This window comes from Phodopus roborovskii, unplaced genomic scaffold (genome assembly GCF_943737965.1).
Source record: "Phodopus roborovskii unplaced genomic scaffold, PHOROB, whole genome shotgun sequence".
NCBI classification, from domain to species: domain Eukaryota; kingdom Metazoa; phylum Chordata; class Mammalia; order Rodentia; family Cricetidae; genus Phodopus; species Phodopus roborovskii.
Window position 1 is genome coordinate 3,431 of NW_026126238.1, and position 27,337 is coordinate 30,767.

The window sequence follows — 27,337 nt, forward strand, 5'->3', positions numbered from 1 at the left end:
AACCGTTTCTTAGTTATTTATTCCCTAACAAGTAATTTGACATGAACAAAGCCTTGGTCAGTCTTTTCTGCACCCTGACTCTGTGCTGGGTTCGAGGAGCACTGCGGTCAAAAAATTTGACAACTAACAAAAAAAGACAAATCACTTAATTGACCCCCCCCCATTTTTTCTACACAAGTAATTTTCAGTATATTGTACCATTAGGGCAGACAGCAATGCACTTAGGTGCAGGAATAATGAGGCTCAATGATCACATCAAACCTCATCTAGATTAGAAGTTTATCATTATTCCTTTTATCATTTACCAGACAGATCATCTTGTCTGACTACTGCTGGGTACTAAGCTGCCTTTTCCCACCTATTATACAAATAGCCTCTATAAATATGGAATTGATGGTTACAGGACAGAAGCCAAAACTTATTTGTGTGCTTTGGGCCTACATTTCAGTGACCGTGTTGGCAATCTTTAATGAACTGCATGCAGATGTGGATCTTTATGCTCTTCTGTTTGGAGAGAGTGTCCTGAATGATGCTGTTGCCATTGTACTGTCCTCGTAAGTAACTCTTTACTGCAGGTGCGTGGGGGATGGGATATATTTCTGTCTTTGTCTTTCAGCAGCATTCAGGATGCTGATGTCAGTATAACATGGTAGCTGCAGCTTAAATTAAATGCATTTACTGTGGGCAGTGCTTGGTAGACTTTGTTTATTGATATTTTCAGTTACAGCGCACCTCCTTACCCCCAGGGGTACAGTTTAAGACCCCTAGTGGATGCTTGAAACCATACTAATCCCTGTTTATGATTTTTACATACATATATACATACACATATATAATGAAGGTAAGTATAAATTAGACAAGTAGAAAGATAGAAATGACTAATAATAAAGTAGCACAATTAAAATAATGTTTTAATTGTAATAATATACAACAAGCTTACTCTTTCTCTCAAAATGTGTTATTGCACATTTCACTTACATATAATGTTTTATTGCTTGTCTTTGGCAGATCCAAATTTTTGGCAACACTGCGTTTTCTTCTTCGAAACATTATTAAGTAAAATAAAAGTTGTTTGATCATAAGTGCTGTAGTCAGTGGTTTCTAAGGCATATACCATGTTAAAGTAGTGAGTGATTCATGGCATGGATAGGCTGCATCTGGATGGTTTGAGATTTCATTGTGTTATTGAGAACAGTATATAATTTATAACTTAGAGTTTATTTTTGGATTTTTCTACTTAATAGTTTTAGGTTGACGTTGACCTCAGGTAACTAAAACCATGGAAAGTGAAATAACGAAGGAGGGTGGGAACTGTTTAGTGTATCCACTGTGGTCTTTTTTCAAAAACAAAACCAAAACTTTATCTTTCTTTTTAAATTCCAGGTCCATTGTTGCCTATCAGCCAGCAGGACTAAATACCCATGCTTTTGACGCTGCTGCCTTTTTTAAGTCAGTTGGCATTTTTCTAGGCATATTTAGTGGCTCTTTTACCATGGGAGCTGTAACTGGTGTTGTGACTGCTCTAATATCCTTTTGGTTAGTTTGGCCCCTGCCTAGCCACACATACATGATATTGTATTTGCAAAGAGAATGTTCTTGGTTCCTTCTCTCAGATCAGAATCTTAAAGTGAGTTATCCTGAGATGTGGTACCTCCTCAGCTGGGTCAGGCACAGTGACTGGGCCCCTCAGGAAGAACCTGGGAAATTAGACTCTGAGAGTTACAAAAGAAGAGGTAATGAAATTGGAACAGGGATATGATGGGTTGTCTCAAGTGGTATGGAGTTGGGGGTACATATGATCAAAATACATTGTTAGCATGTATGAATTAAGGAATAAGTAAAACAAATTCTCTCAGAAGAGAATGTGAAGAAGGAGGGAAATAAAATCAGTGAAACACAAACTATAACAAATAAAAATTTAAAAATAGGGAATTCAGCTCTAGATTTTGCTTTGTCCTTACCTTTGCTGTTTTTTCTCCCTTTCTTATAACTCAGTTAGAACACCCATTATAGGGGATGAAGAGACTGAGGAACACAGATGAAGCTTGCAGTCAGTAACCACTGGTTAGGCAGCACTTTAGCTACTGGCTACTGGTGTTGTCTGCTGTTCAGAGACTATGGGCATTAAGGCAGCCATAACTAAACCAGAGCCATTGGTGGTCATTACTGGACTTTCTACTGTGCCATCCATGAGGAAAGGATGGTATGATATTTAGTTTCAAATAACCAAACAAAAAGAAAAAGACATGGAAGGAGCTGGCATTCCCTCTACATATGTGCTGAATCCTCTATCACAGTGCCCTCTTTGCTGGGCATTACTATTAAATGTAATTCAAACCACATCTATTTTATGCATAACCAGTATAGATAACATGGAAAATTATTAGTAAGATTTGAGTTTTGTTCTGGTCTTTGAGATATGTATCTTTTTCTCTTTGCAAAACCTTAGCTATGCCTAACTACATTTTAAATGTTGAGAATCTACAAGTAGCTAGCAGCTACTGTGTCAGACAGCACAAATCAAGATAACTTTGTTTAATGGCCTTGGTACAAGGGTTTAATTGCTTAGTGAACTGATTTGTGAGTTGTTTCTATATTGATGGTGTATTGAATGGCAGTGGTAGGAAGAAGATTCCCTCTGTTCTGTAAAGGAGACCCCAGCACTTCATTGCTGTTACAGGAGTGATATATTTCTTCTTTTCTGTCTCATACATGGGTCAGGCTTTCATGATCCACAGGGATCAGAGCCTGTCTTCCCAGGTCTGCCTAAGGTCTTCCCAGACCTATGAGAACTAACCTGTCAGTCCAGCCTTCAGCCAGAAATTTGTTTATAGAGTCATAGTAATTCATGTACTATGAAATTCACACATTTAGAGCATACAATTCAATTACTTTGCAATTACTTTCCTTGTGTTATTAATTTTTAAAATAGTGACAATGTATAATAAAATTTGCTCAGCACACAATTTAAAGTTAGTAAGTACAGGAGGCAACAAGATGGTTCAGCAGGTAAGGGCTTTTGCCACAAAGCCTGATGACTTGTGCTTTTCCCCTGGAACCCACATGCTAGAAGAAAACTACTCCCTATAAGTTGTCTTCTGATCATCATATGCTTGCTTAACAAGCATGTGTGTGTCACAATGTAGATTATCCATTCCTACTGCCTGTTCCCCAAATTGTATTCCTTATCTTAGACAGACAATCTGTGCCAATTCAACAACTCTACGATCTAACTCTGGCTCTGGTAACCTGTGTTCTACTGTAAAGTTTCTTTTATTTTGTGTGGTGGGTGGATCAAACCCAGGATCTGCAAACTAGGCAAGTGCTTACCACTTAGCTACACCGACAGGCCCTGGAAAGCTTAATTTATTTTATTTTATTTTTGTTACTTGAAAATTGAGCTCAGCTGTTAAGAGCACTGGCTGCTCTTCAGAGGACCCAGATTCAGTTCTCAGCATCCACATGGCTGCTCACAACTATCTATAATCCCATTTCTTGATACCCTCACACAGACATACATGCAGGCAGAACACTAATGTACATAAAATAAAAAATAATAATTCTAAATAAAAGAAAGAAAATATGTGTATGGTAATGATAGAGCATACCTTTAATCCCAGCACTTGGGAGGTAGAGGCCAGTGGATCTCTGTGAGTTTGAGTCCTGTCTGATCTACACAGTGAGTTCCAGGCCAGCCAAGGATACATAAAGAAACCCTGTCTCAAAAAGAGAAGCAATAAAGCATGCCTGGTTAGGGATGTGTGGCAGAGTGGTAGAGGATCAGCCTAGCATGTTCAGGGCTCTTAAGCTCCATCCTGACACTGTAACATTTAAACAGATAGATAAGACACACCCCAAGGAGATATAGGGAATGGATGGCCCTTAGAGAAGGGGACTCAGGCTAAAAGAATGGGGATCTCAAGTGTCCCTGCTGTCCCTGCCCAGAGCTGCTGTCCTTAACCTAGTGCTGACGTGACCAAGTTCACTAAGCTGCACTGCTTCCCCCTGCTGGAGACAGCACTTTTCTTCCTGATGTCCTGGAGCACGTTTCTTTTGGCTGAAGCCTGTGGATTTACAGGTAGGTTAATGCTGGGCTGGCAGGGCCTGTGAGAGAGGGAGGGAAGGGGGAGGGAGGGGGAATTATGCAAAGCTCACCTGCCATAAATTCTCCATGTCAGTAGAATTTATTTTCTTGTCTCATTCTTCCCACTGAATTTTAGAAACTCTTTTGACAGGTGTTGTAGCTGTCCTTTTCTGTGGGATTACACAAGCTCATTATACATATAACAATCTGTCAGTGGAATCAAGAAGTCGAAGCAAGCAGGTAAGAGAAGCCCTTGAGCCTGATGGGCTTCTAGGTAGCATGGCAGGAGGAGCGCAGAGTTCACAGCCTGCTCTTTCCTTTTTTCATGCAGCTTTTTGAGGTGTTACACTTTCTGGCAGAGAACTTCATCTTCTCCTACATGGGCCTGGCACTGTTCACCTTCCAGAAGCATGTTTTCAGCCCCATTTTCATCATTGGTGCTTTTGTATCCTTTTCTTATTCCAAATGGAGACAGAGAGGTGACCTCTGTTGGGGAAGCTGTATAACCACTAATGATAATCGTTTGATCACTGTCTCAGTTTTGAGTGGGTAACAGGGTCAGTTGCAGTTCAGAATATTTGTGGGGAGCTTCTTAAAGCAGAATGTATTTGATTCCAAGGCCTGAATTTTTTTCTGGTATTTCCTGTTTTAAGTTAGTACTTGATGGACTATCATTTGTTTTGTAGAGCTCTGTCCTGAGTAGATCTAAAAGTCAATAGTCATGTCAGTCTCCAGAATTATTTTTGACATGCCATTGCCATGTCAGTTTAACACAGGTAGTTTCCTGATTTTAGTAACCAGAACATTACAATCTGCTTGCTCTCAGCTGCATAGTCCAGCTTGGCTAGCCGTACCCCATGCTATCCTTGTGTGAGTAGACAGTGAATGTGCTTTCACCCAAGCATAATCAACAGTAGCAGGGCAGCTTGGTCACCTTTGCTTTTGTAAAACAAGAAGGAAGGGAGGTTTGGGAGGAGAGAGAGAGGAGGAAAAAAAGAACAGATAAAGATATTGATAGGATTGGAGGGAAGGATGAAGGGAGAAAAAAGGGCATAATAAAATACCTAGTTCTTTGAGTTGGGCTGTTGGGAATAAAGTGTTTGAAAAGGGCACACTTTAGTGCTTGGCTTAGAAAGGACACATGTGTGTACCCAACAGTGGCAGCAGCCAAGGATTTGGCTCACTTGGTCTTAGATACTATTATTTTTACTAAAGTAAAAGTAAACTTTTCTGGCTCTGAATTTCAAAATCCTGTTCCTATTGCTGGACGACTTCTTCTTCTTCTTCTTCTTCTTCTTCTTCTTCTTCTTCTTCTTCTTCTTCTTCTTCTTCTTCTTCTTCTTCCTCCTCCTCCTCCTCCTCCTCCTCCTCCTCCTCCTCCTCCTTTTTTCTTTTTTCTTTTTGCCTTCTTGAGGTGTCATGGGAATCCTTAACTCTTATGTTATCTAAAAAGTATTTTTTCTTCTGGGGTTTTCATTTCATGTGTAAGAATGTGAGGGGCTAGCCCTTCTTAGCTGCTAGATAGTGACAGTGCTGGAATGCCGGTTAGGGTCTTACGAGTTGACTTTACACATTCACTAGAGGAAGAGCTTAGAATCTGTTGGATGAGTTTGTCTTCACTCAGCCCTAGCATGTCACTCTGAATTGTATTTCCTGCATAGCATACTGGACGAGATAGTGGGAGGAAGGCCTTGTTTACAGATAATGCCTGTTGGCTGGGTGAGCCATGTCTGAAAGGCTGCTGGCCATTTGAGGCTTTTTCTGCACCTCTGAGACAGAATATGCATGCATTACAAGCACTACCCATTTCCTTTTGTTAAAAACAAAACCAAACAAGGAAAGGAAGAAAGACTAAAAAAAAAAAAAAAGCAGGAACACAGTTTACACTTTACCCTGGAGGAAGTCGAAGATAGTTTGGCCCTGGTTTCTGTCTGAAACAGCTGTGGCTGCTGCAGCTGGTGCGTTGCTTGGCGGAAGCTCTCTGTTTGCTGGCTCCCGCCTGAGTTTCCTTCTCTGACCAGGGGATTGTGCCTCTCTCTCTGTTGGGTGCTGTTTAAACTTGGCAAGGGAAAGATGACTGATTTCCCTCAATTCTTTGCTTTTCACAGTAGAGTTCTTTTTTCACATTCATCCTTTTCTACTTCTTACATCCCCAAAGGCCATTTAAGCTACATAGGCAGAGACTTTCTCTGACTTCATTTCTGTGAGTGAATGTTTCTTTGTGGTAAGACTGCTTGAGGTTTCCTCACTTCTGTTTTCAGGTGCTCCCTGGGCATTGAAGTCCTGTCTACCCCCCCCTCCCCCCCGCCCTTTTTTTTTTTTTTTTTTTTTTTTGTTTTTTTGTTTTAAGTGAAGCTTGCTCTTTCTTTAGCAAACTTTCTACAGTTTGACTCCAGGATTATTTTTCTTTCTTGTTGTTTTCCTTCTAGCAGAGCCCAACAGAATATGCCTTGTTCTTGTCCAGTCTGCACTCTTGCTATGGTACTTTAGATTACTTCTGGACTTATATTTAGAGAAATTAAGGAATCTGTCAGTACTGGTTCAGTTCAATTCAAAAGTTACAGCAACGTGTTTCATAAGCTGAAAATTAATGAACTAAGAAGTCGGAAAGTTGATTAAGTGACTCCCATTTTGTTGCTGAGGGGATCATTCTATGGGGAATCCAGGCATTTTGACTTCTTTGGGCAGCTGTGTGCATCACAGCATTCCTAAAATTCTGTGGTCAACCAGAGTGTTTTGAAGTGCCGTTCTGAAAACTTTTTGGGTCCTTAACCTCACCTGGTGGTCAGGTTGCCATCTTCCTGGGCAGAGCTGCACATATCTATCCACTCTCCTTCTTCCTCAACTTGGGCAGAAGGCATAAGATTGGCTGGAATTTTCAACACATGATGATGTTTTCAGGTAAAATATGTTTATATATAAAGAAAATAGATTTTATTTAGCAAATAATGATAATATGACAAAATACAATCAACTGGGCTTGATAGCACATCTGTAATCACAGGCTAGGAAGTGGGAGGCAGAAGGCCATGCTTAGGTGCATATTGAGTTTGAGACCAGCCTGGGCTAAATGAGATCCTGTCTCAAAAATCCTGCTACAGGTCTATCTTTTTACTCTTCTATGAGGTAACCCCCCCCCCCTGCTAAGAAATACCACCCAGTTTTCCACAAATGTGCATTTGAACATATTCATACTCAGCCAACATTTTTGTTGACTGGTATTTAGATTGAAAACTCAGAGAGCTTGTTATTAGGCAAGTTTCTTTTTTAGTTTACTAGCAGGAAAATCATTTAAATAGTAAGAGTTATTCTAGAATGTGCTGTACAAAGTGGTGCTGTGTTTTTCTTCTCATGCTGGGAAGTCTGTGAATGCCAGCTTCAAAGGGAAGAAGACCATACACCTTTGGGGTGCTTCTGTGGGGTTTAAGCAGCAGGATTCCCAAAGCATGTGGCAGGAGTTTTGTTATCCCCACAGTTGCAGTACATTTTGAGGAATTGTCATCAGGTCCTCTCATCACCAGAGGATCTTCCTATTTGGTTCCCACAGGCCTGAGGGGAGCGATGGCATTTGCACTTGCCATCCGTGACACAACATCCTATGCCCGCCAGATGATGTTCACAACCACGCTGCTCATCGTCTTCTTCACTGTCTGGGTCATTGGTGGAGGCACGACACCCATGTTGTCATGGCTCAATATAAGGTCAGTTTGGAACCAAGCCAGTTTTGTGTCTAAATGTGTCAGTTGTCACAGTGCTTGAGAATGCTCAATGTGCTGTGCAGACTGCTTGTGAAAGGTTCTCATTCTTTCAGTTTAAGATATGTGTTTGGGAGTGTATTTTAAAGTTTTTAAATTAAAATTTGGAGTATTGAGAGTTTTCATGATACAGAAGTATCACTGAATTAAAAAAAACAATTTGTAATAAAATTATCAGTATACACAGGAAACTAGGATGAGGTGGCTCTTACTAGGGCATTGACTTTAGTATAAGAGTTCAGAGCCTCAAAGCTACAGGAAGAGGGAACAGACCTGTACCCATGGTAATGTTTCCTGTTCCTTTGTGTTGAAAGCTGGGCCCAGAAGAAGAAGCTCCTTATCCAGAAATCAAAAGAGGCGAGTAGAGTTTCACTTCCTTAGGAATTTGTATGCCATGCCTCTTCTTGGCTTCTGTGCAAAAAAAGAGATAATATTTTCTATGTAACCATCACCTGTTGTAGCCCCATGGCATCTTTTTTTGTGTGGTCTGTAGCTTTGTCAGGGCACAGGGATGTTGACCTACCTTTGATTCTTAATTTTTCCTTGATTTCTCCTATCTCTACTTCCTAAGCATTGGGACTACAGGCATGTGACCCCACACCCAGACTGTCTTAGGGTTTCTATTGCTATGAAGAGACATCATGACCATGGCAACTCTTACTAAGGAAAACATTTAGTTGGCTTACAGTTTCAGAGGTGGAGTCCATTATCATCATGGTGGGACATGGTGCCATGCAGACAGACAGAACTGGAGAAGGAGCTGAGAATAGAGAAGGAACTACATCTTGATCTCACAGTCAACAGGACTAGGTCTGGAACACTGGGCATGACTTGAGCTTACATGGGACTTCAAAATCCACCCCACTCCAACAAGGCCATACTTACTCCAACAAAGCCACACGTCTTAATAGTGCCACTTCCTATGAGCTTATGGGGGCAGTTACTTTCAAACTACTACACAGAATCAGGAATTTTATTTTGTAAAGAGCATTGGGATTATATACTGTGATCTATATCACTGTTTACTCAAAAAGGCATTCACTAGACCAGGAGTCCAGAGACCCACAGCCCAGTAGTGACTGATCTCTGACCACTCATTTCTTTGAGCTCCAGTTTTCCTCAGAGGAAATGAAACTTTATGCCAGAGTACTTTCAGGGCTCTCCACATCAATGTGTTAAACTCTGCCTCTCTAGTCTGTGTCACTGGAGATTCTCTGGCTACCTGCTGTGGTTTCATGTCTTCACTGGGTGACTGTGACTCATCAAGGAGGCACTTGGGTAATGTAAATGCCTGAAGAGTCACTCTCTAAAGAGCCACAAGGTGGCAGTATATCTTTCTCTTATGCTCTTTAATTTGTTTTCCCTCCTCTAGAATATAGAATGCCAAACAAAGACAGTTGGAGCTCCCACGCACTTCAGAGGAGAGAAACAGGATTTGAGAGAATAGCCTTTTCCGCCTGAGGCATTTATACTGATGGTAGGCAGGGATTCCTGGGTTTGGCCACTGCCAGTTGTGCCATTTCTGGGCTAATGTGTCTCAGACTGCAGATCAAGGCAGGGGCTTCTTGGTGACAATCTTGTCTTCGCTCATGTTTGCATTGCAAGTACCATTTGCATTTCCATGTTTATGTAGTAAGATATGGTTCTCATAACATTCCCATAGTGGAGATAATACTGTAATCCCTATTTTAGAGTTGGGGAGATGAGACAATAGAACAATGACTTTGCTCTAGGTCACAGAGTTTTAAGAGGATGAGGTGGGACTGGAATTCAGGAAGTTCACTGTGTTGTCCATTTGTAAGAAGGGTTGTGGTGCTAAAGACTGCTTTCCTCATACAATTTGGAATGTTTAGAATTTTTTCTTTCTAGCATTAATTCTAATGGTCAGATAGTCCATGCTTGGGAATGTAACCCTGAAGAAAGAACTTATAGTTATGTGGTACTCACCTTGAGACACCAGATGGTACTGCCTTTGTTCTTTGTAGTAGCATGAGGATAAGACAGGTGCTTGATCCTGTGTACAACTGAGAGTTTGCACCCAGTACCTGTGAAGTTACTCTCTGCCAGAGTCAGAGTTTTGGAATAGGGTTACTCATCTTGTATAGAGAATTGACAGACAGCTAATAGGCAAAATTTTATTTTTTAATTTTTTTTTGTTTTTCGAGACAGGTTTTCTCTGTATTATTTGGAGCCTGTTCCGGAACTAGTTCTGTAGACCAGGCTGTCCTCAAACTCACAGAGATTCACCTGCTTCTGCCTCCAGAGTACTGGGATTAAAGGTGTGCATCACAAATGCCCAGTTATAAGCAAAATTTTATAAACTCCCCAGACTCTTTGGCATTTGTATTTATCATTGGCTTTTGAAAACATTGACCAATACTATATAGCTTATCAGAAGTTTTTAGAAACTTTGAAGTCTGATTTCTTTCTCATTCTACTCCATTCATAAAAATGCACTTTGTGTATTGAGAAAACATTCACATTTATGCCTAATTTTATATGAGTAATTTAAAGCAGCTCCATAAATGCATAAAAGTTCTAGACCTCTCATTATTTTTTGCTAATCCCAGAAATTGTAGTAAGCTGCATAAGAGCATAGACTTCAAAGATGTGTTAAAAACTGTAATCCACCATTATGTAACAAAGAACAAAGGCAAACTATCTGGCTTTTTAAGTGTGATGCTAGTGACAGAACTCAAGGCCTCAGCATGCTAAGCAAGTGCTGGACCAGTGAGACACATCCTCATTATCTAACCTGCTTAATCCTTTCCTTACCTACAGAAAACTTACAACACCACAATATATTGTTTGAAAATGTTGTTCCAGGATTCCCCGTGGATAATAAACCCTGCAGATGCTCAAGGCCCTTGTAAAAGTGGGGTAATGTTTGTTCAGAACCCATGCCCATTATCTCAATAAATAAATGGTCTCTAAAAGCCTTTGGCATTTCCTACAATGTAAATGTTATGCAAACAACTGTAGTGCCATATTGTTTGTGGAATAATGACAAGGGAAAAAAAAAGGTCTACGTGCTCATTACAGAAGCAGTTGGGAGGGGGTATGTTTAATCTGGGATTGATTGGATTCCCACACATAAAACTCCACTGAGTACACAAAGCAAGGAGGGCAATACCCCCTGGCCATAGTGAATGATCAAAACAGGACTCATCAAAAGAACTGTTGGTTACCAGACAGCTAACAAACAAAAGTTTGTAATTTTCTCAGACTCTGTGATGTTTGTATTTATCATGGGCTTTTGAAAATATTAAACATCATTATATAACTAATCAGGGGTTTCTGCAAACTTTGAAGTCTATCATAATTTCTTTCTCATCCTATTTATAGAACCCATTTTTATATGTTCAGAAACTATTCATACTTATGTGTGATTTTACATGAATAAGTTAAAGCAGCTCCCTAAACTGTATAAAAGTTCAAGGCCCCTCAGGAATTGTCTGGTCTCCCAGTCTCTTGCTTGTTTATGGCCATATTATATCATGTGCATTTTCATTCTATTTTGTAAGTTCTGTTCTTTTTTTTGAATCCCAAAGCATATTTGGTACAACCAAAACCAAATTATTTTCCACTGAGAGTAGAGAGTTGACTTTTTTTTAACTTCCTCATGACCTTTACAAAAAGTGGGCCATTAAAACAGTCCTCCCAGAGCTGATATGTGGGCAGCTTTCTGAGAAGCATGTGATGGCTCAACTAGGCTGGAGCTGCTAAGAAGTGAGCAAGTCTGTTGAACAGAAAACCAACAGTTCCTGTAATTCTGCTTTTCTGTTTTTTTTATGTCTACGTTTTGGTTCCTTAACCATGTCATATTATCCGTAAATAACATAGAGAAAAGATCAGTCTATGGAGAATGGGTGATCAAAATTTGCTATTATTAGTATTTTAGAAAAGATTCAGTTTCCCTGTTCTTCATTGGTAATGTCATGTGACTTTTTTGAATTGTCAAATTTGGAGAAACCCTCTCAAGTTTCTTTGATATGTGAACCAGAATATTTCAGAGCATAAAAGCTATGCAGCATAATTTTTATTCTGAAGTAGTTATAGGGCTGAGCATTCAGAGTACATATCATGCATGTTCTCCTGTGCTTCCATCTTGCATAACTGTACTATATCACAACAGGAGCTGAAATGAGTTCATCTGTGTGTCTCTATACTATTTTATTACATATGGTTTTTGTTTTTGCAAGCACCACTATGTTCAAGGAAAAGAACTGTTCCAACACAAAGATGTCCTTAGCTCCATACTTTATCACACTCACCTCCTACCCTCACCAATCCCTTAATCCAGTAGCCTTGAATTTCTACTCCAACATTATAATTTTGTCATTTTGATAATTAAGGAGCTCAAATCATATAGCATATGATCTTTTGAGATGGCTTTCTCTTCCATTCAACATAATGCCATGGACATCCATATAAGCCATTGTACATGCCAATAGTTTGTTCGTTTTTATTTCTGGAGAATATTTCATGACATGATTGTATCAGGGCTTGTTTAACCATTCATTCACACCTTGAAGCTACTGTCAACATATCTAGGTAAGTTTTTATATCAGTGGAGGCTTCCATATATATAAGATATATGTCCAGGAGTATGCTTGCCACATGAGATAGTAAATTAGTATTTAATTTTCTAAGGAACTGCGTAACAGTGTTCCAGAGTGGCTGTGTTAGTGGCATGTGAAGATCTGGTTTCCTGGTATCCTTAGCAGTGCTACTTTGCATTCTCTAGTTGTTCTAATAGAAATGTGTGGTGCTGTCTCATCCTGCTCTTAATTTACATCTCTTTTTATGGCTAATGATGTTGAATATCTCTTCATGGCCTTATCTATTACTTTTATCTTTTCTTTCATGAATGCCAAAGTCTTTTGTTTGCTTTATAATTGGAGTTATTTGTTGTTATGATTTTTGAAATGTTTTTATTCTAGATACTAGTGTTTTAAAAGATAACATGGTTTGCAAGTTCTTTCTCACTTTCTTGTATCTTGTCTAATCTGTCTTTTTTGAGTCATCTATTTGGTGCCATGTCTAAAAGGTTCACCAAACCCTCTTGAAACTTCCTTCTTTGTTGTTAACTTAAACACTTCATTTTGTAGTTTACAATTAAGTCTATGAGCTGTTCTTGGTTAATATTTGTATACAATATAAAGTTTTGTCATATTTGTTTATGGCTATCCAGTTGTTCCAGTATGGTATAATAAAAAGACTGTGCTATTTCATTGAATAGCATAATGAAGTAACAGACTGCTGTTCCATTACCTTTTCTCATTTGTCAGAAATAAGTTGTCTGTGTACTTGGGGATCAGTTTCTGTTCTGGCTCATGGACTTATGTGTCTGACTTTCCAAAAATGATTACTATAGTTAAACAGCATGCCTGAGCATCTGGTAGACAGATTGCAACTGCTTCTTTCCCCCCCCCCCCAAATTGGAGCTATTCTAGTTTTATTTCATATAAATTTTAGAATAAGCTTGTCTATGTCTAAAGTAAAAATCATTCCATAGCCAGGCATGCTTTTAATTTCAACAATTAGGAGGTTAAGGCAGGAGTTCAAGGCTAGCCTAGGAGATATGAAGAGAGTCTGTTTGAAAAAAATTGAATAAAATAAAAGTAAGCAATCTTTCTCTCCTTTTCATAAGAACCATATTTTATATATTATCAGCTGGGGAGATTAACATCTTCATCATGGTGTATCTTCCAATTCATGAATATAATCTATTTCCCCATTTATTTTGACCTTCTTAGATTTTTTATAGTAGCATTTTTGTCATTTTTAGCATATAAATCCTATGGAAGTTTTATTAGATTTATATCCTGCGATATCTATTGTTTTATTTTTTTTTAACATTCCTAATAATGTGTATGTTCCCCTTTTTTGTCAGACTTGGTAGGGGTTTGTTAGGAAGTTTGTTTTTTTTTTTTTTTTTTTTTTTTGGTTTTTGACATGGGTTTCACTGTGTAGCCTTGGCTCTCCTGGAACTCACTGTATTATGTAGACCAGGATGGCCTTGAACTCATAGAGAACCTTTGCCTCTGTCTTTACAGTCCTGGGATTAAAGGTGTATGCTACCATGCCAAGCTGTAAGATTTTTTTCATTCTAAGCAACTTTTTTGCTTTTTAAAAAATTACCTGTTTATTCTACTTATTTTAGTATACTGTTTACCTAATTTTCATTTTACTGATTTTTGCTCCTGTATTTATTTCTATCTTTCTTGTTTGTGCTCAGCTCTACCTAGACACCCAAGTAAAGCAACATGCACTATTGTCAAAAAATACATGTGGTGCCAGTTCATTGTATTTTCCAGATGTGAATAAGTAATGATTATTAATTGTAGACACTGGCATTTACAGAACTTGCATTACAATAAGTTCCTTACAAAATAAGGTAATGAGACTGATGGGTTTCTCTTGGTTTGTGGCTTCTGAAGTTACTTGGTGACCTCATGTAATTTCTGTAACCCGGTTCTTATTTTAAACTGACTTAGAAATCCCCTGATACTCATTGTGGTATTTTGAACCTTGTAAACTCAATAGGATCAGAGCTTACTTTCTTACTTGTTTTTTATTTCTTCAACTGTTGCTGAGTGGTTAGGTAGCTGCTCCAAAATAGGACCAAGGCAGCTAGCTGTTTAGAAATAGGACCAAGGTCTTGGAGTTCTACTGTAAATAACTAGAAGTTAGTTGTGATTTCTTCCTCCCTCATTCCTTCCTTCTCTCCTTCCTTCCCTCTATCCCTCCTTTTGCAAGTGCCTCTCTTCATAGCCCTGCCTGTCCTGGAATTTAGTATGTAGACCAGGCTGGCCTTATACTCACAGAGATCCACCTGCCCCTGCCTCCAGAATGCTAGGATTGAAGATGTATGCTAACCATGCCTGGCTAGCTGTGATTTCTTGACCATGACTAACTTCAAGTTTGTGTTATGAATGAAAAATGAATACAACTACAATTCCAAAGCCAAGTCACTTCTGTGTATAAGTCCAAATTATATTTTTAAATTAATATTTTAAAATTTTTTGGAAAACACTCTAATATTTTAGTATACAATCTGTATATTTACTTAGTCTTGAATAATCACTTATACACAAAGGATATAATTTTGGCAACTTACAGGGGTTATGAAGTTGTCTCAACAGATGAACTTATGTGTCCCAAACACTTTATGTTGGTGTGATGACTGTTCTCTTGGAGTACAAATATGAATTGATAGTGAGGGCTGGGTAGTGGAAAAACACAAATTCAGCTAGCCAAATAAACAGGTAACCTTTGCACCTTACAGGGAAGCAATACAATTATTCAAGGTTAAGTAAGAACACTCTGGTATTATTAGACTGAAAAATTATGATAACATTTGCTTCAAATAGCATAAAGAATAAAGATGAGAAGAAACCATGGGCTTCTTGTGTAATAGTGTTTGTAACTTGATATTTAAAAAGATGCAACCTTATACTTAGAACTAGTATCTTATCAGGAAGAACTGCAGTTCTTGAGTCTACAGGTCTAAGTTGGAATTGTGTCTCTACCATTTCTACCTTTGTGACTGTAGACAAGTCATTTTACCTCTATCTCTCAAGTTTTCTCACCAATTAAACAGTGACAAACATAGTGTGCTGGTAAAATGTGGTTATAGTAAATATGATGAGGATTTCGTGCACTAGGGGCTACGGGGTGCAACTCAGTGCAGAATGTTTGCCTAGCATGTGCAAAGGCCTAGTTTCTATCCACATTGTCATCACTACCTATGGAAACTCCCCAAAACAATAATTAAATATGTTGTTTGACACATACTCACTAAATTTTGCAGTTTATATTATCTGTCGTTAATATGATTTTTACAATCACCCAGGCAACAATAAGTCTTACATTAATGAAATCCTGGTTTGTTTTTGTGTTATTTGTTACAGTTTTTCAATGTGCTATTGTAACTTAGACAGTATGGTCTAAGGTGTATTCTCATTCTGACCATGTAACTCATTGAAAGTATCATCTTACAAGGAGTCCTGATCTCTTGCATTTTTCACATTTCCTTTAAGGGATATAATGGAATGAGAATTTTGAACATTACCTATCACAATATCTCTCATTTTTTCCAGTTAACTGCAGTGAAATTTTAATACCAGAAGCCTGCTATGTCTCTATATTTTATAATGGTTTTGGATGGCTTAAAACTTACCAGTGTGATTTTAGGTTATTCTTCTGTATGTCCCACAATCATAGGGATGACATTACCCCATCTAGTGTACATGGTTTAGTGCAGTGTTCTCAACTAAGGGCAATTTTGTTACCTGGGAGACATCTGTGAATATCTGGAGATCTTTTTGGTTGCTATATCCTGGGGCAAATGAAGTTGTTGCTGTTGGCATTCTGTAAGTAGAAAGCAGGATCCCAAAGTGCACAGGAGAGTGGCTCCCCACAACAGATAATAATCTTGGATTGAAAAGCCCATAGTGCTGAGTTTGTAAAACTGTGTTGTAGTATGATGGTTAAGTTCAGTGTTGTCTGAATAATCCAGAAATCATTAAGGAAAGTAAAAGGCCACATCAAACCAGAGACCTCAAAGGAAAGAGTTGGGTTCTTGGCTTTCAGATAGAAGCTGTGGACAATGTAGTTTGCTTATGTAGACAAAAGAGGCTATCTTTGTTTTCTAAGTATTTTTTTTTTTTTTGGTAACAGAGTGGGGGTTTTTCTTTCTGTTAACTACATATAAAATATAGACATACTCCAAACATATGTTCATTGTTTCATAACAATTTCTGTTTTGTTTTTATGGACACATCTTGATTTATGAAACAGATTTATGAAATATTTGTTCATATGATTTTATTGTGATATATTTTGAGAAACTTAACATCGTTTTCAATTGTTCCTTATTTTATCTAGCTCCTAACATTGCTGCATTAAGTTTAGCAACCTCTCTGCCTCTTGGATTTTAGAAAATGGGGACAAGCGGAAATTGTTATGTAGCTCCATGGTTGGTACTTACTTAGTGTTTTCAAAACTTTGGCTTCCATCCCCAGCACTGACCAAAATGGGGACTATGCATTTCTGTTGAAGCTGAGATAGCCTTTCTTCATGGACATGGTCCAGGTCAGATGCCACAGCTTCTGGTACCTGTGTTGTCCATAATGTTCACATTTCCTTCTTCTGCTGCCCAGAGTTGGTGTGGAGGAGCTCTCCGAAGAGGACCAGAATGAGCACCGCTGGCAGTACTTCAGGTGACACAGACACTACTAAGAAAATGGTTTACTGGCCTTTGCTTTTCTGTCTAACTTGAATGGTTTCTCTTTATGCTGTTTGCTTTTTCCTTCCTGAATATGCCAATCATCACTCCATGGGCAACAGGGAAATCAGTTTAATCATTCCTCCATGTTGATTGGTGTGCCAACTTTATTGGTATTATTGCTTTCCACCCACATTTGGGGCCACGTGTTTTCAGCCACAAAGCCTGAATTAATGTCTTCATTTGGTACAGCTGAGCTTAGTGTTGAGAATAGTTTTTCCAAGCCATCTACACTTTCCCCAGAAAACCCTGCCTCTGATCTAGTAAATAAGGCTTGTAACTAATACAGAGAATTAGATTTTCATATTTCAGCCTTGACTAGAGCATACCTCACATGATCTTAATTAATTGCCAGTGTTGTGTATTTTTAAGTATGTATTTGTATATCTATACTTTGTCATGATGGTTCAGATGACATGAAGGACATTAGTTTTTATTAACAAAAGGATGAAGTTACCCCTAACACAGTTGTTTCTTGTCTACACCCAACTGTATATGATGAAGTTGTATTTAAGGGTAGTGATGTATGAGCAAAGTAAAAACCCTCCTGTGTTCATTCTTGCCTTTCTGGATCTCCAGTTGATATGTTTTCTTCCTGGTCTGATCTGTAGATACATGAAATGTAAAATCAGCTTGAACTCAGATCTTGGGAAAATATTCTGCTCACTGAAGACAGGATGAAAAAAATATCTATAAGTGGGGTGTGGGTTTTAGAATATAGCTCAGATATATGCTACAATGGCATACATGAAATTCATGGAAGTACTTCTGCCAAAACTACTGGCTGTGGACTTAGAGAATGCCTGATCCACCACCATGCTATTCCATACAGTATTGCTTCTGACCAAGGAACTCACTTCACAGCCAGAGAAGTGTGACAGTGGGCCTAGGATCATGAAATCCACTGGTCTTACCATGTTCCCCACCATCCTGAATCAGCTGGCCTGATAGAAAGATGGAATTGCCTTTTAAGGCACAGTTAAAGTACCAATTAGGTGGCAGTAGCCTGGAGGGCAGGAGCAGGGTTCTCCAGAAGAAGGTATATAATTTGAATAAATGTCCAGTATATGATATGGTTTCTCCCATAGCCAGGATCCACAGGTCCAGGAATCAAGGGGTGGAAAGGGGAATAGTTTCACTCGCTATTACTCCTAGTGACCCACTAGTAAAATTTTTGCTTCCTGTTCTTGTGACCTAGATTTTGGTTCCAGAGGGGGAGCACTCCTGCCAAGAGCCATAACAAACATTCCATTGAACTGGAAGCCAGCCCTCCTGGGCTTCTGACATCTTTAAACCCAACAGGCTAAGAAAGGAATAACTGTGTTAGGAGAAGTGATTGATCCAGATTACCAAGGGGAAATTGGATTACTTCTTCACAATGGTGGTAAAAAGGATTATGTCTGGAATGCAGAAAATCTTTTAAGGTATCTATTGGTGCTACCATGTCCTGTGATTAAAGTCAATGGGGCACGACAACAGCCTAATAAAGACAGGATAACAAAGGAATGAAGGTATGGGTCACTCCTTCAGTAAAAGAGCCAAGACCTGCTGAGGTTTTTGCTGATGGTGGAGGAAATACAGAATGGGTAATAGAGGAAGGCAGATATAAATATCAGCTAAGGCCACATGACCAATCATAAAAATGAGGATTATAGTTGGCATGAGTGCTTCTGTTGTATTTTGTTAACAATGAATTTGTACAGATATTTGTGTTTTCTTTCAATTTCTTTATCATATGTTGTAACATCAACTAAGAAAATATCAATTGTTATCATATTTAAGTTTGAGATACTAAAAAGATGTCCTCCAAGGGACAGTGTCCCCTGTTCTAAATTTATCATGAATTTGCAGCTGTACAAAGGATAGTCATATTATATTAGGCACACATATGACCTGGTTAAATATATAATGCATTTGTGGTTATATATGGGATAGTTATATTCTGTTTAGGAGTTATTATGGCCTGGTTATTGTTTTCATTTGGAAATTAATCATGACATGTATCAAGTTGACATGGTAGATTGTGATGGTTGTTCTTGGTTGTCAACTTGACTATATCTTGAATGAACCAGAAATGGGGCATACCTGTGAGGGATTTTCTGTTTGGTTTAAAGTAGGTGAATCTACTTCTAGCCTGGACCTTTAAGGTAGGAAGACATACACCTATGGTGTATCTTGGGGCAGGAGGACACATCTTAGATCTGGATTTTAAGACTGGAGAACACAGGCCTTTAATTCAGATCTTGAGGCTAGAAGATATATGCCTTTAATCCAAATTTTGAGACAGGAAGACATACCTTTAATATGGGCCATACCTACTGCTGGAAGACTATATAAGGATACAGAAGAAGGAAGCTTTTGCTCTTCACCTGCTTGCTCTTGCCTTGCTAACACATCTATTCCTTCAATAGTATGAGAGCCTATTTGTTAGAGCACATACAGATTTATTAGAGCCGACAAATCCAGCCTGTTATGCAGAGAAACTACTAGATTTTTAGATTTTCTGTTCATGGTTATTCATTGTTGGATTAGCTGAACTGTAGCCTGTAAGCCATTATAATAAATCCCCTCTATATATGGTGTGTGTGTGTGTGTGTGTGTGTGTGTGTGTGTGTGTGAGAGAGAGAGAGAGAGAGAGAGAGAGAGAGAGAGAGAGATTCATTCTTTAAGTTCTGTGACCTTAGTGAATGCTGACTAATAAACTACAGTAGACAAATTGTTTTAGAATGAAAGTTATTAACTTTTGGGTATTTATCCATTCATGAAAAACCACATCCATTTGACTTCTTTGAGTTCTCATATAGAATTTCCACATTTGTTTCATTCTTAGTGAAACTAAGGATAATTCAGTTCACTCTGGAAGAAAAGACTGCTCTACCTAGTGTATCTGAATGCTAAACTGTGACATAATAAAGCTCCAGGTTTCTGTAATGTTCCAGTTGTAACAGTCAGGAAATAAATACTTTAGAAATGGTTGCTGAACCGAGGAATTTGAGAAAGTTAAATGTTATGGGGCTCAGAACCTACAATCAAAAGCCTATGTCTATGATTTCTTGATGTTTAGCACCACTCCAAATGTCCTGGCCCATTGCTTTACTCTTGTCCACACAGAGCAGTTTGGTTCTGGGCTGTGATCCAAGGGCGGATCCCTTTATAGGAATCCCATCATACTATGTGTCATCCTTGGGGATTGTTCCAAGGCCCCATCCAGATGGCAGAAATGTAATTATTAAATCATGGAAGTGAACATTCTCAAATGGGAAGAAAGTTACAGAATAACTTTTATGTCCATGGTCCGTGTTTGTCTTCTGAGGGGTCATTTATGAAGCCATGGCAAGCTGGAAAGCAGGTATTATTTCCCTTCGTGAATTCTCCTACTAAGCACTTACATCAGTAGTTGGTACCTCCATGAGATCCCACGAGAGCCAGGCAGTACCCATAGTCTCTGTGCCTGTTTCCAGAACTTCAAGTCTCCAGGGAGTGATACAACCAGATCTGAACTTGGCTGCATTGCTTACCACTTCATTAACTGCATCTGAGTCAACTTGAGACTTTCTCCATTTCCATTACTTTTAGGAGAAAGAGAATTTCAGCAAAACATTTCAGAAATTTATCAAGAAGAAAATCTTATATGATGAGAATCTTTAGTTTCTCATTTCCTGTGTTTACCAAGTCTAGTATCTTATATTATGAATCTTTACAATGAGCTTGTAAATCATCAGTATTAATTAATTAGAAATAGAAAAATAGGTTGGTGTGTTTTTGAAACATCTTTACCAAAGGTATCAGTAGGTATTCTTAATTGTGACATTAAACATCCCCCCCTCCAAGGAGAGAATGGAGCAGTGAATACCCAGGTACTAACTTGCACTCACCACTTAACTAAATTTGTCACATTTTCCCCACTTCAGAGTCAGGTGTCCTGAATCTACTCATAAATGCAATCTCCTCTGTAACCACATATGAGAAAAGCAACATGAATTTTAAACACATAGAACCCAACAAACGTTTATGCTTATCGGAATTTCTGTTTACTCTTTTCACATTCCACTCCATTTCCATGGTCTCTTATAACGTTTTTTAAGTATTCAGGGTCGTTGTTTAACACAATATCCTATCAGGATTTTTCTGATGTTTCATTATGACAAGAGGTAAATGATCATTTTTGTCAAAATAAACTGTTAAAGAATGGTTTCACATTTCTTATAATCTTTCAGGTGGCACATGTTGTCAAGCTGTCCATTATTAGTGATATTCCACTTGGTCAACATAGACTACTGACCCTAGATTCTCTAGTGTCAAAATGCCAGTTTCCTTTATACAATTGAAAAGTTAACAGCAGAGTGATATTTTGCCACCATATGAATGACCAGATTCTTAGTGAGCCAGCAATAAAATCATTCACTAGTGAGTACACTAAGGACAGAGCATTAAAATTTTTCTAATTTTCTCATTTCTTTCAATTTTTGAAGATAACGAATGTCCCTCATAAAGAACTTTAGAGGTTTTGCAATTTGTTTTACACACTGCTAAAGTTGTCTAGGTATTCAGTTCAAGAGAATTTAACTTGTGGAATTAGAGTTGTTTCCCTACAGGACTCTTAACAGGAACCTGGGTGTTAGCACTGGCAAAGCAAAGTGTTAGCAATAAGAAGAAATAAGTGATGTCAATATGGAAACCTGACTGAAATTAGGGTTTATTTTAGAATCTACACTTTCATTGTCCACATATGATTATTTAAAGTTTTAATTAGTTAAAAATAAGACGTAAAATGTAGTTCCTCACTCATACTAACTGAGTTCTCAGTGAGCATAGCAGGTGACATTGCAGAAAGTTCTATTGTACAGTACTGACTTAGACTCTCAGGTTCTCTGTAACAAATTGTGAACATCATGAGCTTGTGACCAAGTTAAGATGGTTCTAATTTCCTGAGTTCACCATAACATGTTTTGAGTGCAGCATTTTAGGCTGTTTGGAATTCTGGCCCAGCCACATGGGCCTAATGCAAATGCATTGGTATTTCTGTGCTTTGAGTGAAATAGATCAGTCTTAGCTATTATACGTAGTTGTTTTAAAATAGAACCAATTTAAAATTTTGCTAGAACTCAGGAGACAGAGGATGGAGGATTGCCAGGATATGGTATACATAGTAAATTTCAGGCCAGCCAAGGCTACATAGGTTACCCTGTGCCCACAAACTAAAATGATTTTGTTAAGACATATTTTCTTTATGTAGTAAACATCTGAGGACTATAGTCCTCATAATTGTATTTGATTTTATTTTCCTTGTGATGGTACAGTGTTCCATGTGGGCCTCCTAGTTCATCCATTTGCTTCACCAGTACTGATGCATAAGCCTTTTAAGAAGGAGACTTCCTTCACAGTCCTCAGTGCAGAGAGGAGGGATTCTTTTTGTTGTTGTTTGTTTTGAGACAGGTAGCTCTGGCAGCTGTCCTGGAACTTGCTCTGTAGACCAGGCTGGTCTAGAACTCACAGAGATCCTCACCTGCCTATGCCTCCCAAGTGCTGGGATTAAAGGCATGTGCTACCACTGCCTGGTGAGAGGAGGGATTCTTAGTGGCAGATCTGAAGTGACATATTCTCGGTTACCCCATATTCTTTAGCAGCCTCTCTGTGGTTTGGCTGAGGACAACATGTCACCTGCTCTTCTGAGAGGTACTGCACCCCTGAGTCTGCATCCAGCAACAGCTTTCAGTAGATTTGTCTGGTACAAAGTATTTTTGTGCTGCTTCACAAGGTCTGATAGTATATTCTTGTCCATTGATCTTATAAATGCTACCATATATACCTTATACATCACCATCTAGAGGATATTTCCTATGGAATGGATATTAAGAGTCTCTAAAAACAGGTAAAGTTGAAGAATGGCTAGGAGTTCCAAATGCAATTTTGCCTCCAGCCACTTTCATGTATTAGATTATTGTGTGTCCTAGGACATTGGATGACTTTTTGGGGCAGCTTTTGAGCCACTGAAGTAGATGGTAATATAGGTAGGTCTCTGAGATTTGGTGTTTAAACATTACCAGATAAGGTCTAGTTGCAAAGTCCATCTAATTCAGTGTATTGGTTCACAATGAAGAATCTGGTGCCAGGTCCAGTGTAGGATTTTATCAAGTCCAGAATGCTGCCTGGCCCTGGATGCAAACATGTATTGTGTACATGAATTCATCTTGTGGCTAAAACGTTGCCTTCAACACACAATAAGGTAGATGTTTCCTTGTATTCTGCTCCCTTCCCAGGGGCAAATACTTTGGCCAATGGTCAGCAAGCTTGAGACAGGGCAGAATAGAGGTTGGCTTTGAGAGTTTGGGTATATCTGTGCTATCATTTACCCCTTACTTACATGTAGTCTCTTTTCTCTAGAAAGATGCCAGGTCTAACAGGTGATAGGGAGGAAGAAAAAGAAGAAAAATAAGTATGTACTTAGGGCTTTGTATGTCCAGTCCAGTGTCTGCTTGCTGGACAAGGACATTCTTGTACTGGACAGCAAAGCATCCCTCTTCAAGTTTATAATGGCCTAATCTGCTGAAAACTTGAAGCTTCATTACATATTGAGATATTGGGCGATTGAAAGGAGTACAGGATTTTCTTGGAGTCTATTTCCTCTTCCATTGCTCCATATTATCTGTCTCATAATGGAGAAGATATGTATATAAACAATTAAGCTTGATATGGTGGTGCATGTTTATAATCCCAGCGGTGGGGAGATAGGCAGGTCTCTTTGGCTTGCTGAGCATTCAGAATAATCTAATTGGTGATTTCTAGGTCAGTGAAAGTCCCAATCTCAAAAAACAAAAGGCGTTCTGAAGAACAACCTAAGTTTGACATCTGGACATCACACATATACATGTTTGCACATGTAAGCACTTGGACATGCATATACACAACAAGTTAGAAATGTATTCATGCTGCTGCTTCATTTATATCATGAATAGATGTGAGGTGGATAAATGGGATGATGGTAATAAAAAAGCTGTAATAAATGTTAACTGTAGGCTCTTGGTGAGCATGCAGGTATTTACTACAGATTCCTCCCATGATTCTTTGTTCATCGGACTAATCTCATAACAAAATATTGTGGGTATCAAAGCAATTCAGGGCAGAAGTGAGAAAGCAACCAAGCAGAAGAGACCTATGGTTTAGTAGTGGGATCCACTTGGTATAGGATGGCAGATGGACAGCTGCCGGTGTATTTCCCATAGGCCTTGCTAAGGGCAGGAGTGCTTATAATATCTGACTCTTTGGGATCTGCTGTGGTGTGGACCTGACTTCTGCATGATGGCCTTTCTCTCCTTGAAGCTAACCACTCCTGCTTTGGGAAGATACTCACTGACTCAACCAGCAAGGCTGCCATGGGCCAAACTAATGCTTTCTATTTTTCTCCTTGTCTTTTTTTCCCCGGTGATTTTTAGAGTTGGTGTTGACCCTGACCAAGACCCACCACCTAACAATGACAGCTTTCAAGTCTTACAAGGGGTAAGTTAAAAGTTGCTGCATTCTGGGAAAGATATGATTTGAAAATTGCTAAAATTGAGAATTTGATCTATGCTGTGCATTGTATCTGGCTTCCCTTATTGTCATCATGACAACAACCTTTTAGGTTGCTGCCATAAAGTCTGGTTTATAGGTTAGAAGCTGAAAATTGTGTTGTAAGTGAATTACCTAAGGTCAGATAATGAGAAAGTGGTACTTTTGCAAGTAAAACAGGCTTGGAACACTTGGCTACTAGGATGAGGAGAGATTCTCCTAGATCTAGATAGTTCCATAGCAGTCAACGCAGCTCCATTCTCCGGGTCACACATCGTCTCTCCCTCTGAACACACACCTACAAAAAGAATTAAATGGGGTGCATAGGTTGGTTTCATGCAGCATTGCTTACTGTGTGTCTCTTAAGACCTGCAGGCTGAAATATTAACAAGAGGTACAAGTCAACTTTGCTGGCTGTGTGGCCAACAGGAGTCCCCATGAAGTCTTGGGGTCTGTACTCAGGTGCATCCAGATGCTTGCTATCTACCCTAGAAAAGAACTTGAGGCTGAGTCAAAGCGAAGTTCCCAGGTTTGTTGATTGAGCACGAAAAAGAATGGGCTAGAAGGGAGTCAAATGTGCATGGTAGGAGATAAATACACCCAAGTGTCTCAGCAATAGCTACATTGTGATTTGGGGGTTTTGAAGGTACTTCTGCAGCTGAGTTTAGCTGTTGGGGAGAGTATGTATTTGAATACTTCATTTTATTTTCCACAGAACTCTGTCCTTGAAGTAGAAACTTCCTTGTAAATCTCACTGGCTTGCAGGTGGAGAAAAGAGTGTGGTTAGAGAGGAAATAATCATCAAGGAATCCTTATACACATAGGCCACAAATGGATTAGGCCTAAGCACAAGTAATAAGTAATGACACAGTTTTAACAATCCCATGTGTGCTACATCCCAGGTGGCCCATGCAATTACATAGAAATTCCTGGATGCCAATGAGTGAGAAGCAGAAATCAGAACTGGAAAATTAAAGGGTCTCTTCCCTCCTCACATCCCCTCGGCTTACTAATCAGCTGTCTTGCTATGGTAACACTGTATTTGCAGTTAGACTTAGTGATGAACTTGCTATCAGTTTTTCAAGGAAATATTTGGGAAGTAATAGTCTTAATTGTTGGTTCTGGCATTTCATACTACAGTAAGGCTAAAGCAGCCTTTTCTCCAGGTAGAGTGAATGACTTGACACCCTGGACCAGGTCAGCACTGGGTTGCTGGTACCTCCAAGATGATATTGATAGGGCTAACAGTGACTTCTGCTGTTGTCTTATGGCATCTGGTTTGCCTGCCTGCAACTGGGTGTGTCATAGATTCCTTTGACCTCCTCCTCCCAAGTTTCACATTAAGTCATGGAGGTGTTTTCAGAGTCAGTTCTGCTGGTCTTTTGAAAACATTCAAAATTAATGTCAGTATGGAAAAAGTAGGCAGACTTTCAGTGTGGTTCCCCAAGTGCCCTGCTACAACTCAATCCCCACACAAAAAAAGGCTTCCTCCACATCTTCCTCACTGGTTTTCTTGATCCAGGGAACCACAAACAGCATGCTCTGGATCATTCAGTGACCTTGAGAAACAAGAGCAATCAGTGTGCCTCTCATTTGTACATGAAACCTTAGGTTCTTGTGATTGCCTTGATATACCTTCCATGCTTGGTGATGTCATGAAATTTGAATTAGAGGTGGGAAAATTCCTGATATTTGTCCTCTTCTAGAAAGGGCAGTTCTCTTGACCCTGTTTTTTAAATGGTCATCTACAGGTGAAGGCAGTGATGAGATATAGGAAGGAAAATCATTTTTTTTTTTGTAATAAGGTTCTAGAAACCAGTTTTCTTACAAGTTATAGAAACAAAGAGAAGAATGCAATGAATCAATGAAACAAAATGTTAGTTCTTTGAGAAAATCAATAAGACAAACCCTTATCTAAACTAATTAAAAGGCAGAAAGAGAATATCCAAATTAACAAAATCAGAAACTAAAAGGGGGACATAACTATAGAAACTGAGGCAATCCAAACATCATTAGGTCATATTTCAAAACCTATACTCCACAAATTTTAAAAGTCTAAAAAAATGGACAAATTTCTTGATAGGTACAACTTACCAAAATTAAACCAAGATCAAATAACCAATTTAAGTATAGACTTATAACCCCTAAAGAAATAGAAGCAGTCATTAAAAGTTTTCCAGCCCAAAAAAAAAAAAAAAAAAAGCTCAAGGCCAGATGGTTTTAGCACAGAATTGTAGCAGTCTTTCAAAGAAGAGCTAATACCAGTATTCCTCAAATTATTCCACAAATAGAAACAGAAGGAACATTGCCAAATTCTTTTTATGAGGTCACAGTTACCCTGATACCCAAGCCACACAAAGACTCAACAAAGAGAATTATGGACCAGTTTCCCTCATGAACATGAATGCACAAGTACTCAATAAAATACTTGCAAATTGAATCAAAGGACACATTACAAAGATCATCCATCCTGATCAAGTAGGCTTCATCCCAGAGATGCAGGGATGGTTCAACATATGAAAATCTGTCAATGATGTAATCCACCATATAAACAAACTGAAAGAAAAAAAAACACATGAAACTTGTGGTATGCTTTAAGCATCCTTTGAGTATATGCCCAAGAGTGCTAGATTGGTCCTCTTATGGGACTCCTAACAG

The 27,337-nt window shown here is 38.8% G+C and overlaps 1 protein-coding gene across 1 annotated transcript in view; it reads left to right on the top strand.

The window, feature by feature from the left end:
• The first annotated feature begins 384 nt into the window (after window positions 1-384).
• The window catches only part of Slc9a7 (solute carrier family 9 member A7), a 64,660-nt gene continuing 37,707 nt past the window's right edge, over window positions 385-27,337 (top strand). The window contains exons 1-9 of the mRNA XM_051179644.1: window positions 385-554; window positions 1,384-1,530; window positions 3,978-4,078; window positions 4,236-4,324; window positions 4,416-4,529; window positions 6,874-6,985; window positions 7,632-7,785; window positions 17,007-17,066; window positions 24,565-24,628. Coding sequence (XP_051035601.1) covers window positions 385-554; window positions 1,384-1,530; window positions 3,978-4,078; window positions 4,236-4,324; window positions 4,416-4,529; window positions 6,874-6,985; window positions 7,632-7,785; window positions 17,007-17,066; window positions 24,565-24,628 — 1,011 coding nt within the window. The remainder of the gene's footprint in view (window positions 555-1,383; window positions 1,531-3,977; window positions 4,079-4,235; window positions 4,325-4,415; window positions 4,530-6,873; window positions 6,986-7,631; window positions 7,786-17,006; window positions 17,067-24,564; window positions 24,629-27,337) is intronic.